The following is a 16,942-nucleotide window of genomic DNA, read 5'->3' on the forward strand; positions in this document are numbered from 1 at the left end:
ATATTACTGTACGTATGGGAAGTGAAGTCTAAGTCGGGGTTGTTTTGGAACCACACATCCTCAACACTTGGCCACTGTTCCCTGATCTCCAGCGATGATTGGCTGACAACCAGGTGGGTGGATCAGGAGAAAAACAAACATTGCCACAGGCTTTGCCACTCTGTACCTGTCTGTTTGACTGCCTACAGTTCACTCTAGACTCGGATCAGATAGCCTCTCTCAACCTTTCAGCCCATCCACCTCGCCGCTTCCTTTTCTCCTCGCAGCCATGAGGACCACTGTGTTCGCTGTTGTCATGGTGATGATGTGCGTGATGATGGTGGACGCAGACGTGAAGCCACAGAAAGATTTCAACCTGCGGATGGTGAGATAGACACACACGCATCCAGCTTTTTGTAATGTTTGTTTTGTATTGTAATGTGTTTCAATCAGTTTGATTTATTAAGTTCTGCTCTCAGTTATTGTTGGTTATTCACAGACTCCATTAATAAGGGAACGTCTGTGTGTCTGTGTGTGTGTTTGTGTGTGTGTTTTTGTGTAAGAGAGGAATAGAAACAGAGAGTGTGTTTTCTAAGGGCGGAGTGAGAACATGTCCAGTCCCGTTTGAGATCAGCTACTCAGTCTGCCCCTAAGCTGTTATTGTATGATTAATAAATCTGGATTCCATATTTTCCTGGTTTCCACCCACACACCAAGAGTTTGAAAGAGGTCCCATGTTAAACACATCATAAGAAATGTCCTCTTCATTTGTTTCCTGTGGCTGAGTTCATATTGAGTTTAACCCAGAAGCATTTTGTAGATCCCTCGTGTGATTATTCAATATTTATCTGAAGGTTACTTTAAGTTATTCACTTAAAGCAGCATGCAAACTCGGTCATGTTAGTTAAAGCCCCCCCCCCCCCCCCCCCCCCACCCCCCATCCAGTCAACATTTTATAGAATCAACAGATGTGAGGAAATGGTGTGGTTACCGGCAGCGTTTGCAACCTGGTACAAATACTGCTCACTTGTTTTCCCTACTGGAATTGCATGTATGCATAGAAGGACATCCACAAAATGGTAGATGTTCCTTAAGGAATTTCTATTTCCCCCTGCCAAGCTTGGTGACAAATAATGATTTTTTTTATAATTTAAAACAAATTTCATTAAAACAATCCCAAAACCATCAAATAACTGATCCTACCAACACGTTTTGCCTGCAAAGCCTGATATAGTTCATTCCTCTGAGTCATACTCCTCCAGTTTGGGCTGAACCCATAGATGAGTTTTACAGTTGCACTGTGTGACATGTTCCTTTATTATGCTAAACCAGAGCGCTGTTATTTATTTAGAGTCAATCCCACATATACCTTACTGTTTCCTTAAATACGCACTAGTCCCCAGGCCCTATTTACTTGTGAACCTTGTAACCTTATCCAAAATGTCCTAAGTAGGAAGCACTCGGCTTTGGGCTGAGAGCAACAAACAAGGAGGGAGGTCAGATAATATTGAGAGACTGTTTTCATTTACAACAATTGGTTTTGGTGTTGACCATGAAAATGAATGCCCAGGACAAGTGTAACCTAGTAGTTAAAGTAAAATTAACAGAAACTCGAGATATTTAATGTGTGTGTGTGTGTGTGTGTGTGTGTGTGTGTGTGTGTGTGTGTGTGTGTGTGTGTGTGTGTGTGTGTGTGTGTGTGTGTGTGTGTGTGTGTGTGTGTGTGTGTGTGTGTGTGTGTGTGTGTGTGTGTGTGTGTGTGTGTGTGTGTAGTTTGCAGGGAGATGGTACCGGGTGGGCCTGGCCTATGACTCTCCAAGTTTTGCCCCCTTCAGAGACCAAGTGAAGGCCTCCATGGGCATCGTAACGGCACTGCCAAACGGCAATGTTAACCTCACCATGTGGGACGCCTTGTGAGTCTGTGTGCGAGTGACATATTCAGTACAGTACATGTTTATTCAAATGGTTGGCTACAAAAGTACATGTGTTTGTCATAGAAGAGAGGAAACCAGGGGAGGTTTAGAGGCGATAAAGACTGTGTTTCCTCTGTGTGCTTCAGACCTTTCGGTTGTGTGAGAAAGGTGTACAACTATGAGAAGACAAGCGTACCCGGACAGTTTTCCTACTTCAGCGCACGTAAGTCTGATCACTTCTAATCTGACTCATCACCCTGACAAGAGAGAAGAGAACGGATTTTTAGTAAGCTCTGTGACTTTTTGCTCCATTACAATGTAAATATTTGCCTGGTACTCAGTGAGTGCCAGCAGCAGTAGGACAAACTTGAGTTCTGGATCTGCCACAGTAGTGAGCAAACAACTACAACAAGAACACAGATAAAGGCCACAGTGCCCAGGCATGACATGTGACGAGAGAGAGGTGTTGGACCCACATGATTGGAGGATGTATGGAACATGTGAAAATTACCATAGCTACTGTGTGGCTTTATTGTGTCCCCCCCAAAAAAAATTATAATATAGAATGCAAGAAATGAAATAATAGCAAAGCAGAAATATAATATTTTTGGTTTGTTTGTACTTTTTTACACAAATAAAGTGTTGATGGTGGGTTATTTTTTTGTGATGCTCTTATGCACTTTGTATGCGTGTTAATGTGTTTTTTATCAATGTGTACCTTTAAAAAAAAAAAAAAAATCTGTACTTTGAGATGTTCCTCATAACAAAGGGTTTTACAGATAGTATTTATTACAATTCTTCACTATTTTTCATTTGTGTTATATCTAACATTGTAGACAGCTATCACGTAATTGTAAATCCTGCATTTGTGCTGTAAATTTGTAATATGTATTCAGATGCATGCTTATCTTGTTATATTTATACTGCATATCTTCATATTTGTTTTATTATTTTATTTAATTTTTTACTATTGTCATTCTGCAGGACATGAACAGTATTATAATATAAAAATGTATTAAATGTTTTATTATATTTTCATTTATATACACAATATTTTAATATGATTGCCTTTGGAATACTACATCCAATTTTATCTTTTTCATATGTACCCTCTGTGGACAATTTCCTCCCTAATCACAAAAGACAAGTAATTTAGGCTCTTTTACTTTACAGATTTAATTAATTATTCTACAAAGAGCATTACAGTTTCACTCAAATTAATTTTCCATTCTTTCTCATATTTCTCTGGTTTAGTTACTATTTAATAGTGAATGACAGGAAGTCTTTGTCCCTCACTTCTGTGTTGTGTTTTCTGTCAGGCCATAACATGGTGAAGGACATCACAGTGGTGGACACAAACTATTCTGATTACGCTGTGGTTCTCAAACACAAGGTGTTTAACAGAGAGTACACACAGGTGGCGCTTTACGGTGAGACACAGACTCCACTTTGCATCACATGCAAGCACGTTAGCACGAAGAGGCGACACTGTCTATATGTGTTTTTGTCCTTGTTTGCAGGTCGCTCTCCAACAGTCAGACATGATGTAATAATGAAGTTTAAAGGCTTTGCCTCGTCCAGAGGTTTCCCCAGAGACTCTATTCTGACTCCACCTCCAGCAGGTAAAGTAGAGGGAGCACATATGCAGTGCACACACAGATAATGGGGAGCTTTAAATAACACTGACATTACCACTCATATTTGTTTTCTGGCCAACAGAGAATTGCCCAGCATCAAGACCTGGGCATTAGGTGAGTCTTTTTTTATTTTATTTTGAAAATGTGACAACCATGTGAGTTACTTGAACATTCAGGTGTGTGAGTTACTTCACTTCTTCAGTGTAAGTGAGTATGTGTGTCTCCCTTTAGGTTCTCTGATGTACCTGAGATGATGGTGGCATGCATATCCTGACGTGCTGCTCTTTGTCTGCCGGTCTCTCAGCAAACATCATCTTTTAAGGCTACAAAGATAATAAATACCAGATATTGCTGATGAAATGTTTTTGTCATCCTCTGTTATGTAGTGTTTCACATATTTTCCATAGTTCATAATTAAAAAAATCATATTTACCTCCAGTCTATTTAAATAACTAAATTCCTAATCACCATACGTTTTTTTTAATTGAATAAAATTCAGAGTTTTTATTATTAAATGTAATCAGTTGTGCTGTTTCACTGTGTTGACAGTCAAATAAACCATATTAACTTCCAGCCTGATTACATGCATGTTTGTGCGTGTGTGCGTGTGTGCACGTGTGCGTGCGTGTCTGTGTGCGTGAGTGTGTGTTTAATCCACAGTTTGTGCTTCCATGTGAAGTGGTGTAGTTTACATATGGACACCAGGGGGCAGATACTTTACATCAATGCACATCAGTATGTTTCTGCTGTGAACCAGAGGTTTCTAAACAAGCTAATATTAAAGCTAGCTATGTCACCTAATATCACATAGCACATATGGTAATCATGATACTGTAAAAAATGTAGGTTAAAGCCACTTTGTGTAGAATCGGGAAAACATTGACTCTGGTGTCCCATGTGGTTCTTAAGGAAAAGACACTGCAGCAGCCATCAGCCTGGCCTTTTTTCCTAGTAATTATCAGCCGCTAAATTCTGACCTGTATTGATTGGTTGTTTGTTTTAGCTTCAAATTCTGAAGTCCAATGATTCATTGTTGATTAAGTGGATTGCACACACTCGGGAAAAGACCCACAAAGACAAGATAAAAAGACAACCCGAACTTCGCTCTTGTAGTTTTGTGTTTCCTGTGGTGTAGTGGGAGGGGTTTTACAAAATACAGTGAGTCAGTTTGATCCAAAGGGACTGATAGGATGCAGAGAGTGGTGAGTCTGTGGTCTCTGCTGGTCCTGGGGTCGGCCTGCATGGTGCAAGCGGTCCCTGTGATCCTAGAACCTCTTGTCCTCACACAGGAGAACTTTGATCTTGCCCGAGTGAGTAGGTTGAAATACAGATTTGATTGTTTCATTCATAAAAAATCTGTTGCAATGCTTTGCTGTAGAGTAAGTATGCCTGTGTCCCCTGCAGTTCATGGGGAAGTGGTTTGAGGTGGCAGTGGTTTCTACTTGTCCTCACTACATGCAGCGCAAGAGGGGAAACCCTGTCATTGTTGCACTGGAGCTGCAACATGTGGCCTCTGATGGCAACTTCACAATGACAGCCACTAGTTTCAGGTCAGATTTACATGCATTCTAGGACTTTAAAAATGCCTACCATTCAGTGTAACCTGTGCCGTGATTGCATGTATGTGTGCCTGCATGTAGGAATGGCTCATGTAAGAAGACGTCTACAGATTATAGTTTGACCAACACTCCGGGAAGATTCTTCCACCATGTTGCAAGTATGTTTCTCAGGTTTCTCTCCTCTCCCCATCCTTAAAAAATAAAAATCTTATTATGTTCTTTCCATTCCTTTCACACCACTTTAACAAGGAAATGCTAAACTAAATCTGTCATCAAAAGCATTGTGAACACTTTCCTTCATGCAGGGTTTGCAGCAGATGTTGATTCCTTCGTGGTTCATTCCAACTATGATGAATACGCTATGCTTCTTCTGCTGAGCATAGAGAAACCATCAGGAAATAAAACCACCTCATTCAAGCTTTATAGTGAGTGACAATTGCCTCTATCAATATGTTAATGTGTTGTACTTTTTGTATGAAAGCGATTTTCTTTCAATATATGGATCAGTCTGTGAAATGGTATCTTTGTATTCTCCAGGTCGAAGTATGAGTGTGAGGCCTACTGTGCTGGATGACTTCAAAACGCTGGTCAGACAACATGGTGTGAGTGATGAAGCTATCATCATGAATCAGAACAAAGGTGACACACTACTGATGGCACCAGGTCTAACTAAAACCCTCCCCAAAGTTTGAAACATGATTTTCATTTACTACTGCAGGACATTTTTGACACTCAAAGACAAATGTTGTCTACATGAAAGACAGAAACCCCTCTCTCCAACGTACTGTCTCCCCAGGTGTGTGTGTTCCAGGTGAGCAGGTAACCGAGCCCGTCACAGCTCAGCCTCAGGTACGTGCTTCACACAGTGATGTGCTGAATTGACATTTGCATACGGAGACCACAGATCTGTATTTCTATGAATCAGTCACTGGTTTGTGGGTTCCACGTTTGTGTATCATCCAGATTTTTCTACCCAAAAGATGGAAAAGAAATACGGTGCCACCTGTGGTTCCTGCGCAAGAGGAGGACGCTGGTAATGTTTGACCAGGTGAGGACAAGTTACTCAATGTTTAAAGGTGCATAATACAAGATTTGGAGCATTTTGATTGCCTCTCAAAGGCTCTCAACATGGTGACGCCTGTGACTGTTGCTCGTGGCTAAGGATGCAAACATGCTAACCGTACAAACTACGCCAAACGTGCTGGCAGGGCTAGTTATATCTTTACGTAGTACAAACTACGTACAAACATTTAGAAAAGCCGCAAGCCCATGTCAGGCTCTTGTTCGCAGACTTTTCATCGGCATTCAACACGATGCAGCCGCATCTTTTAATAGAAAGGTTGCTATATGATTTTAAATTACCAAACGTGCTGGCAGGGCTAGTTATATCTTTACGTAGCAAATAGTTGTTTGCCGCTATATTAATGCTTTGAATCCTATTTATTGTACCTTTAAAGGTCATATTACTTAAACACTGATACATGTTTAAGTTAACTATTTCCAAACGTCTGATATTTTAGTTCATGGAAAGAGAATAGCAAATTATCAAGGGTATTTTTTGTCCCCATTCACTATCATTGAATCTTTTTTTTTGTTTTATTGCATTCATTTGTACAATAGCAAAAAACAACTACAGTAGGCATTTTTGACCTTAAGACCTTTAAATATCACATCCTAACACATGCTCTAAAGCATGCAACTGTGATGTAAAACAATCATGACACATTGTATTTCTGTACAGTTTTAGCATAATAGTAAATGCTTGTTTACTGTTACATTGTGACAGATCGCATGGATTAACTGAAGAGGAGGATCATCACACAAACCAGACTATCATGTTGTCACATGATTTTTTTTCTCAATGGATACAAAGAAACGTTTGTGAGTGCAGTCTTTATATAGGATACATACTGTATAAACACCATATGCTGCTATGTAACTACTTGTTACGCTACATTTATTCGTAATGTAGGTACTGTATATCTTATACTGCAACATTAGACGGTATTGTATTGAGACAAACATGTCTCAACAAAATACTGTTGAGACATGTTTGTCTAAACCTCTAATTTCTAAAAGCATAAAATAAACTTAAGAAAGAGTGCAAAAAGCCAAGGAATCTTATTATTTCTTCATTGCTTATCAGGAACTAGAAAGAAGTTTAATTTAATAATGATTAAAGAAAATTGGTTTGGAGTTACATGTTTTATTTAGATTGACTGGTCAAAGTTTACATTCTTACTCTTAATCATCTTTGATAATCTATGTTTTAATGATTCATAGAGGACTCTGATGAACTTCTCTGACTACTAATGAAAAAATGACTCTTTGGATGGAAGCAATAACTGAGGCCTAGCAAGAGAATGCAATGCTGCTAGAGGGTATAACTATATACCTGTAAAATGTGAATATGATTTCTCATATAAAGTCATCCAACAGCATTGTAAAATCTGAATTACTGTTCTTTCTTTCAAAAAAAACATTTACATGTATATAACACACACACAATCCATGATACAATATTATGTTACTTGTTAGTCTCTCTTAAATCATGGCATGTATTGATTTGTTGATGTAGCAAAAACTGTTAAGTCCAATGCTTATGTGGTCAGCTGAAGGCAAGTCCGAGCACAAAGTGAGAGACAGAGAGCAGAACTTTGCTCTTTTACTTGTTTGTTTTCTTCTTGGATGTGGGAGTGAGCACACAAAAAATAGGTCAATGCCCTGTCCCCATTTGAAGAGTCGAGAGAGATAAGAAACAGTGAGGAGGGGGCCCTTTCGCTGGGATTCAGTGCCTCAGATATCTAGTCTTCTCAGAGACGAGTAGACAGACAGGCTGATAGGATGCAGAAAGCAGTGATTCTGGTTTCCCTGCTGGTCCTGGGGTGGTCCTGGACCCTTCAGGGGGTCCCTGTTCTCCCAGATCCTCTCTACCCCACGCAGGAGAACTTTGATCTGACCCAGGTGAGTTCTGCAAACTTGCATGTGTTGTTTTAAATGTATACATTCAGTATCAAGAGGTAAAAGGCTGAAGCACAGTACTTATGTATTCTCTTTTCCACCATATTCTTGCTGCTACTAGGTTAAAAACCTTTATCTAAATTTCTGGGATAAAATTTTCATCATCAAATATTTCATCATCCGTCCTACAATATTACGTTCCCATACATACATAAATACGTACATACATACATTTATTTTCTACTTGATTACAGTCACAGTTTTAAACAGGTTTAAACACATGGTTAATGTTGTAAAAATTAAACAAAGCACAACAAATAATGCAATAAAAACACTTTGTTAGGTTTAGTAAAAAAAAAACACCATGGCTTGGTTTAAAATCCCTATGAAATTGAAACAAAACAAAAATGCAACAAAAGTGCTTGATTCAAACGGGACACAAACGGCAGTCCCCTGGTGATAGCCCTGGGTTTTTTGACCCGTCCACCACCCTGATAACCTCCCTACTCAGTGACCTAAAATTTTGAATGGAAGATTAAACCTAATGTGATCTATGTGTGTGAAACGTTGAAAAAGTTAAGGCAGTTTGGGCTTGAGATGACAGTTTCAGTTACATATAGGAAAAAAGTCAAGTATAAATTCATAAGCACACATGAGTAAGTTTTTTTTTGTCCTGAAGTTTTACTTTATTGGGAGATATATTCTAATGAGCTTGATGTCTATAGTAAAATATTTTAATTCCGTGCCATCTTTATTTTTCTAATGAAGTGAGATAAACATTTTTTTCTGTTTTTGATTTGGTATACTGAATCAACAGCCCCCATTTCAATTATAGTTTGTATGTGTATTATATCAGTGAACACATCATGGTATTTATTTTTCTAACAGTTTTTGGGAACATGGCATGATGTTGCTGTGGCAAGTGCATGTCCCTATATGCAACGTAACAGGGGAGAGGCTGCCGTTGGGACACTGATTCTGCAGACCGGCCCCACTGAGGGCAAACTCAAGATAACTCGACGTATGCAGAGGTTTGTACGAAATGCATGCATCACACATTAACACACACTTGCACACAAACACACTAATGGAATTTTTTTAAATCCAAAAAACGTTTTTGGAGAGCTGGAAAAAAATGTGTTAAAATATACTGATTTGCTTTTCTAAATTCAACAAATTATCCTTTTAACACAGCTTGAGCTTTGACTCTCTCTAAAAAAATGTTAGAGTGTCAAATCCAATTGTTGAAATTAACTAAAGTACTCAAGTACAGTTTTTGGGGTACTTATACTTTTCATTTTCTGCCACTAGATACTTCTACTTCACTAAATTTCAAGGGGTAACATTAAACTTCAATGTTTTCATATGTCAGTTTCAGTTATAGTTACTTTAAAGATTTATACTATACAAATAAATGATGATGAATTATTACAGATCATGCTACTGGATAGTATGTAATGTGGTTTAAAGTAGCCCCACAAGATTAGTCATACTTGCACATTAATGAAGTAGAATTATTATCAATGATAAATATATTATTCTGAGGCGGGCAATTCTGCATACTGAGTACTTTTACTGTTGGTACTTGTGCAATTTTACTTTATTACAGAACTTTTACATATAATAGAGAACTTCTACACTGTGGTATTGCCACTTTTACTGAACTAAAAGTTTTAGGTTCTTCTTTCAACATTGGTTGACAGTGAAAACTGTGTATTATAGATATCCAATATATTTTCACAGACTGTCTCATTTTTTCTATGTGTGCAGAAAAGGAACATGTAAGGAGATCCTTGGGGAATGTCAGTTGACAACCACACCAGGACGATTCTCTTTTGCACGTACGTCTCCCTCTGTTTAAGCCTGCAGTGATACAGCTCTCTGTTCAGTTTATTTTGTCCATGAAGTTTTTACAGGTATACTTAACTCATCTGTCCGTTCCACAGAGTGGAGCGAAGACGTGGACGCCTACGTGGTTCACACAAACTACAACGAGTATGCGATAGTGATAATGAGCAAACAGAAACCATCTGGGAATAAGAGCACCTCAGTAAAGCTTTACAGTGAGTGGACACTCTCACTCTAACATCTTAAGTATTAGATTATATTTCTATGATTTCCCGCCTCATGTATGTCAAGATGTTAAAGTTTTTCGTTTCTGCTTCATCTGAATGACTCTGTCCTTTTCAGGTCGAACTATGACTGTGAGAGACACTGTGCTGGATGACTTCAAAACACTGGTCAGAGAACAGGGAATGAGTGATGACACTGTTATCATTAAGCAGGACAAAGGTACAACACAGTTTACCTCTAAATATTATTAGATATTTGAGTGAGAGATGAAGGTATCTGGTAGGGGATTTTACCATCACTGTTCATGAAACAGGAAAATATTTTTGCCTTACATTCAAAGAATACATTGTTGGGCTATGAAATGCATGGGTATCTATGATATGTTTTCATTTAAAATCTTCGCAGGAGACTGTGTTCCTGGAGATTCGGTGGCAGCGCCGTCAGCTAGGCCTGAGCCTCAGGTACTAAAATGAGATTTATTTAAAGGAGCTCTGTACACAACTAAAAACAACTTGTATCTCTAACTGAGTCTGTCTGTGATACAGCGGAGGAAGAGAAACGTGGTGCCTTCTTTGGCCACTGCTGACGATGAGGGTTCTGGTGATAATATGCCTCTTTTCAATGCAACCGGTAAGTGATCAGCTTACTAGGTTGAATAACCCTGATACGCTTTGATAGCATAGCACATTAATGAAAATGTATGAGTATTGATTGGAAAATGCTACATCTAATGGGTGTCTATCCTTCCTCGGGCTATAACTATCTCCCTCTCTCCACGTAGAGTCCTGTAAAGCAGCACCAGATACAGGACCATGTTTTGGGACGCACCAGCGTTACTACTACAACTCCTCCTCAATGAGCTGTGAACTCTTCAAGTACGGAGGGTGTATGGGCAACCAGAACAACTTTGAAAATGAGAGAGAGTGTCTGCAGAGATGTCGCACTGAGGGTGAGGAATGGATTTTGAAAGCATATGTGATAATTAAACAATACATGCAGCATCAATATGTTGCTCATAGCCAGTTTAATCTGCCAGTATTTTTTTAATTTTATCATTTTTTCCCTCATGTGTTAGCTGTGAAATAAAAAAGACTTTGAACACATGAAATATGTTATGTCTGCCCAGCTGTGTGCCGTCTTCCCTTGGTGCCCCAACAATGCACAGGCCATCCAACCATCTGGGCCTTTGACTCAATCTTCGGTCTGTGCGTGTCCTACAAACAAGGCATCTGCCAGGGCAACGCCAACAAGTTCTACAGCAAAGCCGAGTGTAATGAGTACTGCGGGGTAGTGAATGATGGTGAGTTGATAAAGGAAATATAAAACACACAGAAAAAAACACCATATCTCCACCAGCATATGATAAAAAAATATCATGTGTATTTTCTCATTTCCAGAGGGAGAACTTCTGAAGGCAAACTGAGTGAGATGAGGAAACATTGCTGCTCATCTGAACTCATCATACAGAGATGCAACTTGAGGCAGCGTCACATAAGTCACCCACATAATATGTGAAGTTATATCAAAACAGATCACCAATAAAACAAGTCTGACTCTGTTTGGCTGGTGTTTCTTGTTTGTTTTTGTGTTTTTAGCCCGTTTGTTTCTGCTGATGCAGTTGCTTCCTGGCAACCATAAATACATACAAAAATGACCCAAGACAAAAGCCTCGATAATTATGCTCCCTTTTCAGCTTCACGTTCAAGATATCAGTGATATCATCACATATACAAGCAGACTACTGTACAGTCATGACCTCAGAGGGTTAAGCAAAGATGAATCGAAGGTCATTAAATGTATTACAGATGTTGACAACAAAGTGATAACGTGCTCTGGCCATGGATATAGACAAGGTCACTACTATAGTTCAGATAAAAAAGTACTGGGTTAAATATCTTCATCAGAATAAACGAGAGGGGGCTGTAAGTTGTATGTATATCTGCTTTTTATTTTATGTGCCAAGTTAGAATGTTTCCATATTTCAACATTTCCACTCACTTAGATCAAGAGTTATTTCTCCAATAGGACGAGTTTATAACACTTCTCTGACCCTGTGAATGTTTGCTGTGTGGTGGTGTGACAGAATAAAGTGCATGACAGCCATTCAGATCAAGTAGTCAGCCTCATATATTGAGTTTTAAATTCTGATTCTGATTCAGGAAAGTTTGTGCCTGTGAAACTTTTAACTAAAGTAACGTTACTGCCCTCTTCGTATATGAATCCCCTCCTATTAATTTGTTTATATATGTGCTAGGTAAAGATTTTGTACTTGCAAAGGACACATACTTACATTTGGTTTGTTTCATAAAATAGGACCAGTCTTGATCTGTTTGTGGAATATATGGTATTCTTTTTTCATTGTCTCATGTAAGGCTGTCATACTGTTTGTTGTTTTAAGCCACATGTCTATTTTAATATTGTAACATTTTTTTCCAAGATTTTAATGTTGGTGCTGATCCAGGCTGATTCAAAGTTAAAATATAAATTAAAGAGAACACAGGAAGTATAATTTTGTCTTTGAATTAATGCTGCAGATATAAGATAATCCTTTATTAGTCCCGCAGCGGGGAAATTTGCAATATTTCAACAACAAAGCAAAATAAACAGATTTTGATGAATGTATCACCTCGTAGAATGTTGTTAAACCTCAGTGGCAATTTGACTAAGATATAAAACAGAATTTATGATGTTGTCAACCAAGTTGGAGAAGTGTTTAACCTGATCTCATCAAGTCCTGACTAATGGTTATCTTCCCCTCTCTGTCCTAAGTCCTGTATCTCTCTCTTTTTTTAGCGGTCTGTGAAGAAGAACCAGAACCAGGTCCATGTTTGTGGGCTTCTGAGCGTTACTTCTCCTCAATAACAGGTCTTCATGGAAGGTGTGAGGGCGACCTGAACAACTTTAATAATAAGACAGAGTGTATGCAGCAATGTCACACTGAAGGTGAGGAGTGAAATACACAACATGTATCACACATCTGCAGTGACAAAACCTGCTGATTCGTCATTCCATTTAAGACGACCCATCTTTGAAACAGGACTGTGAGATTCTGGTGTTTAACTTTATATACACGCTGTACAGTACATGCATACCTGTTCATGCTAATTTACAGCAGATCCCCACCCATGTATGAGTAAGTAGCCTACTCTAAAACTTCACTAAAGTAAAACTGGGAATGCCCCAATGGAAACTTAAGTAATTGCATATAGGTAATATAAAAAAGTATCAATGTGAAAGTACTTATTATACACATTGGTCCCATATTTATTGTACAATAATATAGCTGCTTTTCTTTTTGTAATTGTTTTACTGTTACTCTAAGGTGCTCACTTGGAGACTTGGTGAAAACTGACACTGAGAAATCTGTGAATGCAGAATTTAAGATTTTGAAACTGATGCATTAAACTCAATTTTGAACTTGTTAAATATCATAGCATAATATTGAAGGAAGGTCAATTGCTTATGATAAAATGAATTGAGTGATACAACCATATTGTAATCATATCTTATCAACTTCAGCTTGAGTTCAATGTTTACAGCTCTGACAGTGAGATAAGTGAGATAAGCAGAAATATACATTTTAACACATTTATTTATCACATTTATATTGGTTTACAGAGTTATGACATAGGTTTACAGAGTTATTACATATTATTACATTATTAACTTGAAAAAAATTAAAAGAATAGAACAGTCTTTCCAGCCACACTGGACCCTGTCACCCCTTGGAAGCAGAGTTCTCCAAAAATGTGAGCGGTGATGTACATAATAGTACCAACCATACGTCTGAACTCTGGAGTGAAGGGCTTGGAGATGTCTTTGCCCACGGAAGACAAGAACCTTTTGATGGTGCTTTTCTTCGGTGGTGTCATCAGGTGGTCTTTGAAAGAAGAGGCAATTGAGTCATCAACTGCTGGTTCAGTCCCAGGAAACTCCACACTTTGCACTTAATTTCGTCGTACATGGAACCGCGTGATGGCGAAACATACACTGTCCCTCTGACTTGTTCTGGGACGATCTCAGTACTCATCCCCTCTGTGATGTGACTGTAGAGGAGATCACTGAGTGTTTCTGTGAATACCAGAGCATTACCGTTGGAAATGTTCAGTAATCTCTGGTACATAGCAACCTCATTTCCACCTTGTTGGTCCTTGCCGTCTTCTGTCAGAAGTAGAGATTCAACATCATTGATGAATGACAGCATTGATTTCCTGCTTCTTACTTCGGAATCTGTGTAGAATTTTTTTTTGCAGTTGTTTTGCCATGCGATGGATTGACTGTTTGGCAAACTGTGTTGCAAAAAAAAAAAAAAAAAGTCTTCATCTTGATCCCGACATCTTTGAAGAAGAGTTTCTCTCTGGATTCTGGGATGGTACTTACAGCATTTTTCTCCAGACTCTTAAGCTCATCAACAATTGATTGAGCGATGTCATCTGCAATAATCTCAGTCTTGAAGCAGGTTTCATATTGCAGCAGTTTGTAGTCGGAGTCAGTCTTTTCATCCAGGAGAGGTTCCATGATTTTATTGACCTCTCTCTTGATCATTACCCTGACGGCTTTAGTTGTTGGAGTCACAACGATGTCCTCTGAACCTCTTGAGATCTTCTCAGGGTTTTCTGATGCTTTAAACATACAGCAGGCGAGGTTGATCATATAATTTAGTCTGTTAGGGGGAATCACCATGGTAGTGCACATGGCAGAGTTGACGCATTCTGCAACCCCTTCAATAATCATGTTGTTCAGACGCTCCGTGCTGTCATAGTGGACTTGATCGTGTCCATCCAGAACCGCAGCAACGATCTGAAGGAGTGTGTCGCCCAGTAAGGAAAGAACACGCTCCTTAGACAGGATTGTTTTTTGGCTCCTGAAGTCCATAATGTATCTTGACACTGATGTTATGAAGTCCAAAATCAGCTCTGCTAACATTACTTTTGTGGCATCATCAGGTGCACCTTGCCTCAGAAATCCCTGCTGTTTCATTGTCATCCTTTCGAAAAAGGTTTCAAACAGTGGTCGAACATCATCCACTTCAATCTCCAGTATGTTCTCGGTAGGTGAAGTTTCCATTCTGTCCATGGTCATGTTTTTGTATGATAAAGGATTATCTTCAATACTTTTTGTGAGTTTCTTGGCAAAATTTTCAAGAACCGGTCTGGCAGGTCTCTGGCAGAAATGTGACAGTAGGATGAGATTGTCATTATATAAAGAGTTCTGACTGCTACTTCATACAGGCATCAGAACGTACCTTCATACAGGCATCAGAACGTACCTTCATACAGGCATCAGGCCCCCAAAACAGCGACCATAGCTTGGCAACCGTTGGCTTGAAACAGCGGCAAATAAATGAGGGTTATAATAATACAATTTCATTTATAGAGCGCTTTTTCAAAGTTCTCAAAGACACTTTACAAACATTAAAATCGTCATTAAAAGCTACACACCAAAAACGTAGAACACACAGCATTCATCACGCATTAAAAGCAGTTCTGAAAAGTTGAGTTTTGATTTGTGATTTGAACATGGAAAGATCGTTGCAGTCTCGGATGTGTTTGGGTAGAGAGTTAATAGAGAGGGATGATATTTCTATATATAATAATAAAGAAATAAGGGACACAGTCTTACTTAATAGTTATGTGTAAGCACATCCTAAGATGAAAAATTAACGAAAATACATTTAAAAGATAAATTGTTGGAATATGCACTGGTTTGTAGGTCTCCTTATTAAATAAATCAGAGCACCATTAATACTATAAATATAGTATCTATTTAAAATAATGAACACGTTGCATCTCAATAAAATATATTCTGACTTTGGGGAGTGGTGAGAATGGTCTTAGACTCATAGATATATTATATATCAAAATAAATGTACTCATATATTCTACATAAATGCGCCTGCATATATAACAAAAAAATATTTGTCTTTTACATACGAAAAAGTGATTTCATTAGCATGGAATATGATGGGTACACCATGATGTCCCGTGGTTTAAACATACGTTTCTCTATGTTAACTTGTGCAATGCACTATAAATATACATTAATATGATTTTACAGTGAAGGGCTCATCAATAAATGTGGTAACCTAAACGAGCCCACATGACTGAGTCAATAAAATAAGATAAAATAAGATAATCCTTTATTAGTCCTGCAGCGGGGAAATGTACAGGATTACAGCAGCATAGAGGATAGTGCAAACAAGAGACATAGTAAAAAAACAAGATCAAAATAAGCATTATAAATAAGCAAATGAGCAATAAAAAAACAGTAAAGAATCCACAATAACTGAAATATTATATATACAGACAGAAACTATTATAACTATTGTATTGCACAGTGTATTTGTATTGCAGAGGTTTTAGTGTCATGTGGTCGACTGGTTTAAGAAAGCAATTATTGTTGTTTTTTTAACTGTCACCTAAACCTTATTTTCAGTTCAGTTATTATATTCGGGTTATGTGGAAAAAAAGCTAAATATGTGACAAAAGGAGGTGCATATGTCGGCAGCAGTGCACTTCTAGACTGCATGACAGCCTCCAATGAAAAACAAATAGTAGCAAGAATGATATAAGTTATAATTTTCCCTCAGTTCAGAGTTACAGGCAGCTTTACCCACATTGTGTTTATGGCTCCCGATAAACTCCACTAAACAAATGTGTGACATTGTAGTTACTGGTGTTTGCTGTTAGAATATGACATGTTTCAGATGTCATGGTGTGTAAATCTTTGCGAATAAACCTTAATTTGTGTTCAATGTGAGAGCAAGATCTGCCTGGGACCTACGCGAAGGGCAAAAAAAAACACACGCGGCTATCGACAG

The 16,942-nt window shown here is 38.4% G+C and overlaps 3 protein-coding genes across 4 annotated transcripts; all 3 read left to right on the forward strand.

The window, feature by feature from the left end:
- Positions 1–164: 164 nt before the first annotated feature.
- On the forward strand, positions 165–4,102 carry ptgdsa (prostaglandin D2 synthase a). Its single transcript, XM_054611922.1, has 7 exons — positions 165–364; positions 1,753–1,892; positions 2,039–2,115; positions 3,212–3,322; positions 3,413–3,514; positions 3,612–3,643; positions 3,761–4,102. The coding sequence occupies exons 1-6, from the start codon at positions 269–271 to the stop codon at positions 3,641–3,643; spliced, it is 558 nt and encodes a 185-aa protein (XP_054467897.1). The 5' UTR covers positions 165–268; the 3' UTR covers positions 3,761–4,102.
- Positions 4,103–4,638: 536 nt separating this feature from the next.
- On the forward strand, positions 4,639–7,799 carry LOC129102006 (protein AMBP-like). Of its 2 annotated transcripts, none has more exons than XM_054611921.1 (8): positions 4,639–4,839; positions 4,934–5,079; positions 5,170–5,246; positions 5,394–5,513; positions 5,626–5,727; positions 5,885–5,937; positions 6,069–6,136; positions 6,875–7,799. In XM_054611921.1, the coding sequence occupies exons 1-7, from the start codon at positions 4,720–4,722 to the stop codon at positions 6,123–6,125; spliced, it is 675 nt and encodes a 224-aa protein (XP_054467896.1). In that variant the 5' UTR covers positions 4,639–4,719; the 3' UTR covers positions 6,126–6,136; positions 6,875–7,799. The 2 variants fall into 2 exon arrangements, with proteins under 2 accessions (XP_054467896.1, XP_054467895.1); XM_054611920.1 differs by having other exon boundaries at positions 4,640–4,839; positions 6,052–6,136.
- An 88-nt stretch (positions 7,800–7,887) lies between these two features.
- On the forward strand, positions 7,888–11,680 carry LOC129102005 (protein AMBP-like). The gene is made up of 10 exons (XM_054611919.1): positions 7,888–8,052; positions 8,938–9,080; positions 9,820–9,890; positions 9,996–10,112; positions 10,240–10,341; positions 10,528–10,583; positions 10,668–10,752; positions 10,904–11,071; positions 11,249–11,422; positions 11,520–11,680. Exons 1-10 carry the CDS (start codon positions 7,933–7,935, stop codon positions 11,543–11,545), a joined length of 1,062 nt encoding a protein of 353 aa, XP_054467894.1. The 5' UTR covers positions 7,888–7,932; the 3' UTR covers positions 11,546–11,680.
- Positions 11,681–16,942: the final 5,262 nt, after the last annotated feature.

Source organism: Anoplopoma fimbria, chromosome 14 (assembly GCF_027596085.1).
Source record: "Anoplopoma fimbria isolate UVic2021 breed Golden Eagle Sablefish chromosome 14, Afim_UVic_2022, whole genome shotgun sequence".
Lineage (NCBI taxonomy): Eukaryota > Metazoa > Chordata > Actinopteri > Perciformes > Anoplopomatidae > Anoplopoma > Anoplopoma fimbria.

What these genes read in the sequence shown, in the direction of transcription:
- ptgdsa (XM_054611922.1), top strand. Translation starts at nt 269, where the DNA reads ATGAGGACCACTGTGTTCGCTGTTGTCATGGTGATGATGTGCGTGATG. An exon ending in CACACAGGTGGCGCTTTACG is followed by an intron (nt 3,323 to 3,412) that starts GTGAGACACAGA and finishes CCTTGTTTGCAG; the next exon opens with GTCGCTCTCCAACAGTCAGA. An exon ending in TCTGACTCCACCTCCAGCAG is followed by an intron (nt 3,515 to 3,611) that starts GTAAAGTAGAGG and finishes TCTGGCCAACAG; the next exon opens with AGAATTGCCCAGCATCAAGA.
- LOC129102006 (XM_054611920.1), top strand. Translation starts at nt 4,720, where the DNA reads ATGCAGAGAGTGGTGAGTCTGTGGTCTCTGCTGGTCCTGGGGTCGGCC. An exon ending in ATGACAGCCACTAGTTTCAG is followed by an intron (nt 5,080 to 5,169) that starts GTCAGATTTACA and finishes GCCTGCATGTAG; the next exon opens with GAATGGCTCATGTAAGAAGA. An exon ending in CATCATGAATCAGAACAAAG is followed by an intron (nt 5,728 to 5,884) that starts GTGACACACTAC and finishes CTGTCTCCCCAG; the next exon opens with GTGTGTGTGTTCCAGGTGAG.
- LOC129102005 (XM_054611919.1), top strand. Translation starts at nt 7,933, where the DNA reads ATGCAGAAAGCAGTGATTCTGGTTTCCCTGCTGGTCCTGGGGTGGTCC. An exon ending in AGGACGATTCTCTTTTGCAC is followed by an intron (nt 9,891 to 9,995) that starts GTACGTCTCCCT and finishes TCCGTTCCACAG; the next exon opens with AGTGGAGCGAAGACGTGGAC. An exon ending in GCAGAGATGTCGCACTGAGG is followed by an intron (nt 11,072 to 11,248) that starts GTGAGGAATGGA and finishes ATGTCTGCCCAG; the next exon opens with CTGTGTGCCGTCTTCCCTTG.